Source organism: Neltuma alba, unplaced genomic scaffold (assembly GCF_004799145.2).
Source record: "Neltuma alba isolate B1F8T4 unplaced genomic scaffold, ASM479914v2 tig00000688_pilon, whole genome shotgun sequence".
NCBI classification, from domain to species: Eukaryota; Viridiplantae; Streptophyta; class Magnoliopsida; order Fabales; family Fabaceae; genus Neltuma; species Neltuma alba.
Window position 1 is genome coordinate 1 of NW_021632148.1, and position 12,541 is coordinate 12,541.

At 37.5% G+C, this 12,541-nt stretch overlaps 1 protein-coding gene across 1 annotated transcript; it reads left to right on the top strand.

Moving 5' to 3' along the window:
- Positions 1 to 1,362: 1,362 nt before the first annotated feature.
- On the top strand, positions 1,363 to 12,142 carry LOC114744389 (30-kDa cleavage and polyadenylation specificity factor 30; the record flags this gene model as incomplete). The annotated part of the gene is made up of 5 exons (XM_028932564.1): positions 1,363 to 1,546; positions 1,835 to 1,945; positions 7,446 to 7,514; positions 9,958 to 10,044; positions 10,776 to 12,142. Coding segments are annotated over 5 exons (1,312 nt in total), but the record flags the coding sequence as incomplete, so codon positions are not given.
- Between the last annotated feature and the right edge of the window lie 399 nt (positions 12,143 to 12,541).

Genomic DNA, 12,541 nt, shown 5'->3' on the forward strand with positions numbered 1-12,541 from the left:
TACCACAAAAAAAGATACGGTCTAGTCAGCAATTATTGTGCAAAGGAACATATGTTTCACAACATTATCTATGAAAACTCCACAACATCTACAGTTGAGAAAGGGCGTTATAAATCAATTGGAATGTGCAGCTTTCCCAAGCAGTCTACAACCACTAAAATTACTTATTAAAAAGATTTGAAAAGTTTTCAATGTAATCTATTGCCTAATCCATACATATTATGCTCGGAATAGGTAGTGACTTTGACAGTTCAGGTTAATTCCTCATATCTTTCTCCATACCCTTCCAATAGAAAATTGCTGCCAGCCTTTTGGATGTAGAAGTTACCCCTGAGCGCCTACCTGTTGGGCTATTGGGAAAGTCTCCTATCAATATACTTTGTGACTAAGTGCTGGCTTCTACCACTAACCTCCCTTCTTTTTCAAGGTCTGATTTAGCCAATAGTGCTTGAGATATTGATCTGGATTCTGCTTCAGCTGATTCATTAGGCTTCTTATATTCTCATTATGAACTTGATATAGTTTAATTTTGGCGTGCAAGCTTGAGAAAATTCTAGTAATAGTCAAGCATTGGCTGCTGCTTGCTGGCTTCCTTTACCTCTCCTTGCCTTGAGATAAGATGCTTGCCAAACAAGATACATAGTTTTCCATTGTAGCCCCATGACGGGCTTACTATTGTCAAGGTATTACTTGCAGTCCCCAGTACAAATAAATTATCCTTAAACATAGTAAAAAGAAGTTGTACTGTTGAAGTGGGAAGGAAGTATATATTTATATACACACACACTATACCAAACAAATTTGAATGGAAAACAATGTGGCAAACACACTAATTCTGTCACCTCTGTTTTTCTTATCATTCTGAAAAGGCTAGGCTACATTTTTTGAAAGAACATGTAATCTGTTATAATCTAGAAATCCGATTCTCTAAAAGAGATGATAGTTGACGAGAAGTTACATACGCTTGACCGAAACCAACAATAAAGAAAAAATAACTAGGAAAACAAATGAATAGGGTAAAAGAATGAGTTGGGACTGGATTGAATCCCAATTTCCAACGTTGCAATTAAGTTCTCTTGAAATTAATATATTTTATTCACTTAAAATTTTAATTCCTATCATATTGTCCTCTGTTAATATCAATGTCAAATTATGCTATTGCATCATGATCCTTTGTGACTAGAATTTCAACTAGCATTATCTGCAATATCTACAATGACTCTGATGATTATGTACAGGACCCAAAATTGAAAGTAAGGTCATGTTTTCAAGAAGGGTTATGTGCAGCTTGTAAATAGTAAACTAAGAAAGTATATCTTTAGTTGAAGACTGTTTTTTCACTTAAAATGAATTTCACTAAAGTACTTCCAACCAAAATCTTAGGTATTTTATTGTTAAAAGTTGCAATCGTGAAAATTTGGAGCTATCTGTTCAACAAGGAGTATGGGCAACTCAAAGGAGCAATGAGGCTAAATTGAATGAAGCCTTTGACTTGGTGGAGAATGTGATATTGATTTTCTCTGTCAACAGAACTCGACATTTTCAGGTGAGTTCAAAAAGTTGCGGCATCCCACTTGACTTTGTCCTGTTGTATCCATCTTTAGCAGTTTTATGATTTAGCATATCCTGCGATTATTACTTTGAGTGGTAACTAACTTGTGGTTTCTTCCGAAGACATATGTTGGGAATCATTACTTCTCATTTTAACATTATTAATTGGCTATATAGCATCTATTCTTTTAGGAAGCTGAACCAGAAACCTAACCTAACTTTTTCTGTTTTCAAATGGTAGTGGCTTATAAAGTTAACCAGAAGTAATCTGGATTTTTTACAGGGTTGTGCAAAAATGACATCCAGAATTGGGGGCTCGGCTACTGGGGGTAATTGGAAATATGCACATGGAACTGCACATTATGGACGTAACTTCTCAGTTAAATGGCTAAAGGTTTGAAATCTCTCTTTTACAAACTTAAATGAATGACTTTTCTGATTGGTAGCTTTATGCCAAAAGGTGGAGGTGAGCACCGCTAATTATACCTAATGGGGTTCTCACGGAGCAAATGGGAAACTAAAACTAGAAATTATTGTGTTGGAGAAGCTTTCAAATAATGCCATTTTTGGGCCAAACTACTCTGCAGCTTGGACTACTCAAGACAGTCAATTTGTTTTTCAATTAGGAACAGTTGCTTATATAACTTTCAGAACCTCTTAATGAATGTTTTTGGATATAATAGTTTGTGCAGTAGTGCCATGATGGTCAAGTGAAATTTGAGGATTTGTAAAGCTGAAGCTTAACCTCTATTTTTTGCGGCGCTATTGTTATTTTTGCATCTATGCAATCCTTCGTTATTGGGCTCTTTAGTTTTCTTCTTCTTCTTCTTCTTCTTTCTTTTTTTTGGGGGGGGGGGGTGATGTACAGTTACAAAGGAGGAAATCGGCAGTGCCATTTCTTTCTTGGAAATGTTTCTTTGATGAATATGCTGATGAACTGAAGGGCTTTATTGTTTTCATATGTATGTGCGCGTAGATATATATATATATATATATATATCTATTCCTACTACGTAGCAGGAATGTTTATTTCTTTTCAAAATCTGTTTGCTTCTAAAATGGAGGAGGGAAACTGGGAGGTAGCCCGTGAAAAAACAATTGAACTTGTAGAAAATAAAATTCAGATATTTAAGCCTCCTAAAAGCTTGGCTTGACTTGATTGTTTCCAGCAATTTAAACTTACGTAGTCCTTTTGCTTTAATCAACTTACCTTCAAGGCATAATATTCTTTTTAACATTTCTTATAAAATATTGACCTGAAGAGAAAAGTCTCTTGAGAACGTGTGACTAGGATAAGCTCCTTGGTTGTAGATAGAGGGGATGTTTTTTCCATAGAGTAGCCCTTCCATCTATTTGAGTCCTACGTGCTGCTGAAAATGTGTCAAATCAAAGCTGCCAAGGAAGGTTAGACTGTAGTGCCTGGTGAAAATAGAGCAAAAACATCAATCTTGAGCTTCTTTGTTGCTAGTGATAGGGATCCCATAAAAACAATCCAGTTTGAGTATTGTCAAGTCACAGACGACATCAAATACATAAAACTGTTTAATGATCTGCTATAAGCTCAGGGGGAATGACTATCTACAATGGTTTCAGTTTGAGTTAATGTTCATTGGAAGGAAGAAGATTGAGAAATATCTCATTGGAGAGTCTTCAATACCAAAGGAAGATGAGTTTTGGTATGAAACAGGATGGGGGAGAATATGGTGATGTCCCGTCGATTGCATTCTATGGCTCAAAGTACATGAGTGTTATTTGTTTCCAACTATTACAATGGAGATATGGGACTCAGCTGAAAAGATGTGTTCATAAGTGGAAAATACAACGTTGTTCAAGTTAAGAAGGCACTGGGAATTGAGACCAGGTGATGTGACTGTCACTCAATTCTATAGTGGGCGCAATGACCTATGAACTTTTTTTTTCCCCCCAGATTTAATGACACTTATGAAGAAGTGGAGTGTTATGGGCATGAATCCTCTTCCATCTCTGCAAAATGCGCTTAACATTGTCAAGTGGGAGGAGAGTAAAAAGGTGTCTATTCAGACTCTGATGCAAACACTAAACAACTCATGAAGTCTCAACACTTGTGGCAAGGGAGCATAGTCCTCACACCATAAGGAGAAGAAACATTGTAAATGTGGCCATTACATTAAGAATGGTCATTTTTGAGAAATCTCGTTGGATGCTTCATGATAAGCCACCAAACACCTAGCAGGGGTCAAAATCAGAATGTAAATTCTATATAGTGACAAGTGATGAGGAGGGAGAACTTGAGCATGGTAGACATAGTAGAAAGGAGCTAGAAGCACTGATGATGTGATCAGAGAAACATGGGTATCATCCTCCAAGGAAAGAGAGGACCTTCTCTACATGTGGAAACTTGGGTCCATTAGGTAATTCATTCACTGGACTTTCACACTTAGGTGCTGATTGGTAACACTTGAATAATTGATTAGGGTGCCAATGATCATATGCCTGGTAACAAGAACTTGTTTTAAGTTTCTTCAGCCTTGTAATGAAGGCCTTAATGTAAAAATTGTGAATATAACATTTGCAATGGTGGATGATTCTGGCACAACAGTAATATCTGATGCTTTGGAACTAAGAGATGTTTTGTATGTTCCGAGAATTAAGTGTGGCCTGGTATCTTTTTGCAAGATGTCAAAGGGTCAAGGCTGTATTGTTAACTTTACTGTTGTTGGTTGTGAGTTACCGGACTTGGCTTTGGGGAGGAGGATTGATAATGCTAGTGAATGGGATTGACGCTTCTACCCAAAAGGTTTTAGGCCAAAGGAAAGGAAGAATTGTTTTTCCTCCCTGTTTCTACAAATAAAGAGGTTACGTCATGGCACTATAGTTTGGGCAACCCTAGTTTCAGTTACATGCACCCTAAAATTATCCATAAAAAACTCTTCTTTTCAATGTGATGTGTGCCAAATAGCCAAACATGCCCGATATCTTAAGGATTATGGAATTCATCACCAAAACTCTTGTCTAAATACACCACAACAAAACAGTGTAATTGAGTGGAAAATAGGTGCCTGTAAGTTCAAAAGTTTATTCTGTCACCAATAATGTTTCAACCAACTAGGAAGACGGAGGTCTGGTTGCAGCTGTCCTGATAAGTATGATGCCTTAGAAACCCCAAGAGACTCCTTTGCAAAACTCTTTGAAGCCTTTCCTCTCTCTTTCTCTCATATCTACTATACCTCAAAGGGTTTTTTGGGTGCATTATGCTTGTTCATAATAATGAAGGTGGTAAATTGGACACATGATCAATAAAATTGATTCCTTAGGTACTCACCGTCTAAGAAGGATCATACGTGCTATTGTTCTAACGCATGTGAGGTGTATGTAACCCATATAACCCATTCAGGGAAGAATAAGACAGATGAATGTGTGATTTTTAGTCATGGTATATTTGAATTGTGATCGCGTGGCACAACCTGTTCAGCCCTATATCAGGCCTCAAACTACTTTCAACCCACTGATCTGATTGAAAATGATACTATGAACAGCCCCAATACGTGTGATAGATATCATTCTACCCTAAACAACCCTGATGCTGTTCATGACAGCAACGCTTAGCCTCTATCAAGACTTGAAAATGATAGTGTAACTAAGACTATGGTGGACAAACCTAAGATCAAAGTGTTGCAGGTGTACTCTAGAAGGAATAAAGAGGCCAAGCAATAGTCTGCAGAGGTGGAAGTCCAACCATTCTTGAAGAAGACCAAGATATTCGGATCCAATGTTTGAAGATCTAGGGTGGTCCATTGCCTTAAGGAAAGTGGTAAGAGCTTGTACAAAACATCCTATCAGTATGTTTCTTATGAAAAACTTCGTCCCCATGCCTGCAGACTAATGTTGATGCATCCAATGAGAAGCAGTTTGAAACTTCTTAGGAGGCAATTTAATATGTAAATTGGATGGAGGCCATTAATGAAGAGCTCACCCTTTGGAGAAGAACCATCCTAGGAAAATCATTTATTTGCTAATGGAAAATTTATAGCTAGGTGTAAGTGGGTACATAAAATTAGATAAAATCCAGATGGCAATGTGAGCAACTTCAAGGCAAGATTAGTTGTAAAAGAATTCACCAAGACTCATGCCATAGATTATTTGGAAACGATTGCCCTTGTGGCTAAATTGAACACTGTTGGATATAAATTGGAAACATGTTGAAGATGTTTTCTAGCTGTGGAAATTGCTAGATCGATCAAGGGAATCAGTGAATCACAATGTAAGTACACATTATGCTTGTTGAAGGAAACACGGATGCTGGATGCAATAACACCTATGGAAACTCCTTGTAAGCTTGATATAAAACCAATTGGAAACATGGTGGAGATAGGAAGATATTAGGGACTTGTAGGGCAATTGATATGCTTTCTAAAGAGCATGATATGAGCTAGTCTACAAGGAAATGGCAAGAAGAGCATATGGAAGTGGTTTATAGAATTCTATGGTACTTGAATATGACGCTTGGAAAAATTGTGTTTTGTAAAAGGACATGATAGAAATGTAGAAGTATATATATATATATATAGACTAGGTTGGATCAATCACTAATAGGAGATCTACTGCCAAGTATTATACCTTTGTCCCGAGTAGTCTAGTCATATGGAGCATCAAGAAGTAGCTTGTGGTGCCTAGGAGTACTGCAAAGGTTGAATATAGAGCATTGGCTCTAGGAATTTGTGAGGGAATGTAGATACAAAGGCTAATATGGACACCGTTGGAATGATAGGATATCCAATACATCATGATATCACTAAGCATATGAAAGTTGATAGTCACTTAATGAAAGAGAGGATCGATTCAGGCATTGTTAATTTAGATTATGTATCCTTAAGCTCTAAGCTGCAAGTTTTATGACCAAGGCACTCTTAAAGAGAGAAATTCAAATTGCTAAATAGTTGGGAGTGATCAACATGTGCCCTAACTTGAGAGGGAATGTTGGCAAAGTATTGAGTGCAAACTAGGTCCAATAATACTACATTGTTTGAACCCCCATTTCAATCCCATGGCGCTTTATTTTACCAAGGGATATCTATTGGTTTAATCATGGATTTTCCAATTGATTTATGGTTTGAGATGCAAATTTGCCCTAGATTTTATCACTCATGATCACTGGGGATGCAGAGGTTTTTTAGGGTTCAATATCGCCTCAGAAGTTTAAAATTGTAGCAATGTTTTCTCGTATCGTTAGTTTAAAAATATTGATGTTTTTAATGGTAGGAGGTAACATTATTACGATTAAAACTTTTGAGGTGGCATTAAACCCAATACATCCTCTAAATACCTAGCACTTCTAAGTAAAAATATCGGGGGCAAATTTGCACCTTAAACTTTGATCTATGTCCTGATTTTGTCTAATTCCTTCAGCCCTTACTTTTTGGCATTGTCTTATGTGGCTCATATATGTCTCTTTTGGAAACTAGAGGGTTTTTTAATGAGACAATTCACTTCGAAAAAAGAGTTAACATTTTAGAAATGTCCTCGTGGGATTAATGTACTTTCCCATTTATAGGCATAATTGTGTTAACTTTGTTTAGATATTTAGTTGGTTATTTTGAAGGAATTTAATGTGTTCTTTTTCTTGGAATTTCTATTCATTGAAATGAGAATCTTAGGTAACTAATGGAGTGTGAACAATTTTCTAACTAAATGATATTTAAATTTATATTAAATGTTTTCTTACAATTTTTTTTTTCAAAACTTATAATTAATGATTCCTTTTTGTATTTGCCTAAGTGTTAGGTAGAGGGCAACTTAGGTTGAAGAACTTTTAAAATGCTGTCGAAGTTTGCTCAGGAAGTAGTGTTGAAACTGCCTAATCATGTATTGAAATCTCAGCTCAAATGATCTGTCTAATTGCACTTTCTTGTCTGCAGTTATGTGAATTGTCATTTCACAAGACTCGCCATTTAAGGAATCCATACAATGAGAACTTACCAGTAAAGGTATTATTTTTTCCAGTTTTATGATCTAATATTATCTTTTCAAGATTTGTCTGCTCCATTTTTTCTTGATTTCTCATGTTACCCCCTCTAGATTGCTCTTCAGATTTACATGAGAGTAATCTTTATAAAATTGTTATTTCCTTCTTGGGTTTCCTATTGAAAAGCCCGGAGTTGACTATTGTTAGGGGCCTTAGCTATCCTTTACTTCTATTGTGAGAAGTCCCAAAGTCACTTTTGACTATTGAGAGCAGTGAACTGTTTGGCATCTCAACAATTCAGAGTTGATGTGACTGGAGGACGGGACAGAGTCATCCTTTGGGCATATTCAATTAGTCGTTTCAATGATAAGACAACGTTGATTTCTGGTTATGCATTGTGAAGGCTTTTTTGGATTGAAGACATTAGGCTCATGCATTAAGTTTTTCAGCTTATGTCCTTGTTGCTTTCGAATTATTGGGAAAGTGATTAATTCATTGATAACCACACCAAGAACAAGCTGTTTCAAATGTGCCTGACTTAGTTTTGCTGAATGGAAGATATAGCAATTTATAGTTTTCATGTTTGTAGAAATGTAGAAATAGAGTAAGATTTCGAGAATAAAGCGTTCAGTGAAATGATCTGTATTTGAACAACATATATAGGTAGGGTTAGTTACTACGCTCGATATATAATGCTGCAACGTGTCTGCATGACTCTGGTACTTAATTCACATTCCTTAATAACAACACACTGAATATACTAATGAACTTGTAGCTGTTGGGCCTAGTTAGAGGGCTATGGTGTTATGTAACCATAATATATATTAAAAAGAGGGTTAGTTGGATAAGTAGTGGTGAGGGAAAGTTAGTTAAGGGACCTATGATTATAAATAGGATCCTAATTGTTGATGTATTCAGTCTTGCATGTTATTGAGAAACCCCTAGAGTATTCGGATCATTCTCTCTTGTCTCTCTGATTCCTTCTTCTCTGAAACTCTCTCTAATTCCTTTGAATCCTCTCTTTCTCTGTGTTTTCCCTATCCCCTTCCTATTCTCTTCTTTTCTTGTCAATCGTACAACATACGGCAAGAGAATAAAGACAAAAGGAGAGTATAATTAGCTGGCCAAAGGGAAGAAAAAGAGAGTTGAGTGCCGTGAGTGTCACTTGGGCCATGAGTGTATAGAGCTGGATGAGAGAGATTGTGTTTGTGGGATTGGAGAGGTTTATCAAAGGACTTTGGAGGTTTGCTAGGACGCAGTCAGATTGTGTTTTTGTGAGGGAGAGTGCCTGGTCTCTTGAGCACCTAGTTGGGGTGGGAGCAAGGATCATTACTTCATCATCTTCTATTATGTTTCAGTGTGTTTTGTTTATGAGTATGTGTGTATTCCTTTCATCTCCAGTAGCTTATTTCCATTATGTGAGAGCTTGTTTCTGCTGTAGTTCTCTTCCTTCTCCCTAAAGAGGAGTGTATTTTGAATATCAGCAGTAAACGTTTGCTTAGATATCTTCTCTATATTTACTTTCTGTCAATTTCATATTTGGTTGTTTGGACTCTATCATATGCACTATACAGGATGAATATTATTATAATGATTGATGAGGCCAACCCTAAGACTGCTGTGGTGTATAATAGAAGGAAGCCCAAACAGAACCTACCGACTACTGTGGGCCCAAGGCCATCACACACCCAGCCCAATGGCCCTGAGTTAGTTTTCTAAGGTTGCGTGTGAGAAGGGAGAGACAGACAAGGATGTGGGAAGCTTTGGGAGAGCTCTGACCTCTCTAACGTCAGGAGGGACCTATCTTGTTATTTCTATTTTCAGCTAGACAGCCATTGTCATTTTCTTCATATTTCACTGTTTCATTGCTGTTGTTATCCCTATTGGGCAGTTGTCTCCTTTTCTTCGAATATTCTAATAGAAATACAGAAGAGTATTATCCAAGTCCCATCAATGATCAAATATATCAATGTAAAATCTATACACATTCGCTCTATTCATATGCTATAAGGTATAAACATCAAAGGACCATAGATTTTGTGCAAAGCTCCAAATCCATAATTTGGTAAGAGCTTAAATAATGTAAACTATGTACGCTTTATCTTTACATACCTCAACTGCCAGAATGATTATCCTCTCTCTCTTTCTTTTTTCTCTTTTTGAGGAGAAGAATGGCGGTATTCATTAATTGATCAGTTTATATTGAAGTTTCTCAACTCTTATTCATATGTAAAGATGGTATAGGACAGAACCATATATAGTGTTGGGGAATACCCCTATAAAAGCCAACTATATTTATAACCATAATAGATATTTTGCATGTATTTAATGATGATTTATCTTTTTTTATTCATTATTTTTATCTGCTAAGTTACGGTTTGCTGCTTGATTAATATGATGCTTCATGTAGTTAGGTTACAATCATATTGGAGCATTAACGCTTCTGTTAATTAATGTAATTGCAGATAAGCAGAGATTGCCAAGAACTGGAGCCTTCTATTGGTGAGCAGTTGGCATCCTTGCTTTATCTTGAGCCAGATAGTGAACTTATGGTATGCTTTCTTTTTGGTCTTCATCTTGGTCGTCTTTTTTTTTTTTTGTGTGTGTGGTTTGGGTCGGGGGAGATCAGTTGGCTAGAAGGGGAAAGGACAGATGTTGTGCAATGAAAAAGGGGAGGGGTTTAACTGTGCTATCATTGTCGTGGTTTGATAAATTGATTGATACCAGATTGATGGATTTCCTTCGAATTCTCATTAGGCAGCCAGTTTAACCAATCATGAAACCACCCACAAAATCATAGATTGAGTGGATTCAAACAGAAGTACAATATGGGCAAGCCAGTAAAATGATAAAAAGACGAAAAAAGAAGCAAAGTTTTGCACTGCCACTCGAGGCAAGATTCTCCAGAGTGTGGACTAAACTTTTACTGTCTCACTCCATCAACCTGCCTCTCCATATAAACCCTCTAATCTTTCTCTCTTTCCATCTAACACCTTTCCATTGCATGCTATGGAACACCTACCATGGAATCTCTTACTGGTCCCCCCTTTTTCTGATGAATACTTTTTATTCTTTCTTCAATAAACCTTAATTGGCCATGGTCCAATTGGCGTAAATTCATGAGGAAGTCACTGCAGTACTAACATTATGTATAGAATCTAAGACCTGACTTCTAGATAATATACTACAAAACGAGATAATTCAACTTTCAAACAAGTATCCCATATTACACTTCCATTTTCTTTGGAAGGGGTTAATCCTGGCTCTCCATTCTCGGGTGCAGGCTGTCTCACTTGCGGCAGAGTCTAAGAGAGAGGAAGAGAAAGCAAAGGGAGTGAATCCAGAAAATGGAGGAGAAAATCCAGATATTGTTCCATTTGAGGACAATGAAGAGGAAGAAGAGGAGGAAAGCGATGAAGAGGAGGAGAGCTTTGGTCCAGGCGTTGGGCCAGCTGCTCAAGGTCGAGGTAGGGGCAGAGGTATGATGTGGCCTCCTCACATGCCTATGGGCCGTGGGGCCCGGCCTATTCCAGGAATGCAGGGTTTTCCTCCAGTAATGATGGGAGATGGATTATCCTATGGACCAGTTACTCCCGATGGATTTGGTATGCCAGATCTATTTGGTATGGGCCCTCGTGGTTTTGGTCCCTATGGTCCTAGGTTCTCTAATGATTTTGCAGGGCCCCCAGCAGCAATGATGTTTCGCGGGCGACCCTCACAACCTGGGATGTTTCCAGGTGGTGGGTTTGGGATGATGATGAATCCTTCACGTGCTCCCTTTATGGGTGGAATGGGGGCTGCAGGTGGAAATCCACCACGGGCAGGTAGACCAGGCGGTATGCCTCCAATGTTCATGCCACCCCCGCAACATCAGAACACCAACCGTCTTACTAGGAGAGATCAAAGAACTAATGATCGGAATGATAGATATGGTTCAGGGCCAGAGCAGGGAAAGGGTCCAGACATGATGGGTCAGGCAGGTGGACCCGATGATGACATGCAATATCAGCAAGGATTCAACGCATCCCAGGAGGATCAGTATGCTGTCGGAAACAACCTGAGAAATGAAGAGAGTGAAAGTGAGGATGAGGCACCTCGGAGATCCAGACACGGTGAAGGGAAAAAAAGAAAAGGCGAAGTCTAGAAGATGCTGACTCAGACTAATAACAAGTTTTTGCTATTCCCTGAACACCAGAACTGCTGATCCACTCACTCGGGGACGACTTTTCTTGCCTTAGGCTTTCCTCCTTTTTTTGTTTCTTGATCTTTTTTAACGGAATAAGACCACAAGATCTTGTGAGTTGTCTTTTGCATGAAGGACTCTTGGGTTGCGGCAGAAAATATTATTTGAAGTTGTGTTCACTAGTCATTAATTGTTTGTTTCTTAATGTGAATATGTTTCATATAGGACGTTAACTATTCATGTAACAGTATTAGAGTATCAGAATGATGATTCCATGGTCGAACCTGATGAATCCATTACACCATGTGATCTGTAAGGTACTCTTATATTATAGAGCTCTATTAAAAAAGGTCAGGCAGTTTACATGTTACACCCATGTAGTTTGCGTTTGTGCTTAATGCGTGTAAGTGCCAAGTGGTGGGTGGATTGACTATTGCATAAGGATATTTGCTGCACGAATTTGTTAATTGGCTTGCTAGATTGGCGCCGTGACCTTGATGTTAATTTTTGATCTCTCACTGACCTTAAAATAAGATGCTAATTTGATGTTTTATTTGAAGTTGATTTTACTTCAATTAACACGTTAATTTGCACTTTGAAAATATTTAACGCTGAAGCTATTATTATCATCATCATCATCATTATTATTATTATTAATGTAATTAACAAATAAAAAAAAACCCATTGGAACTGTCAGGTTAGAATAATTAAGTTTTTGTTATCAACAAAAGTGGACAAGAAATGAAATTAAGAAAAATGACACGGGTATATTGTATTTCTTCACTTGTTTTATTATAAACAGTGTTACAAATAGGTTATACTTGCACTTAAATGATAGATAGTGAACAATAAATTATATAAATGTG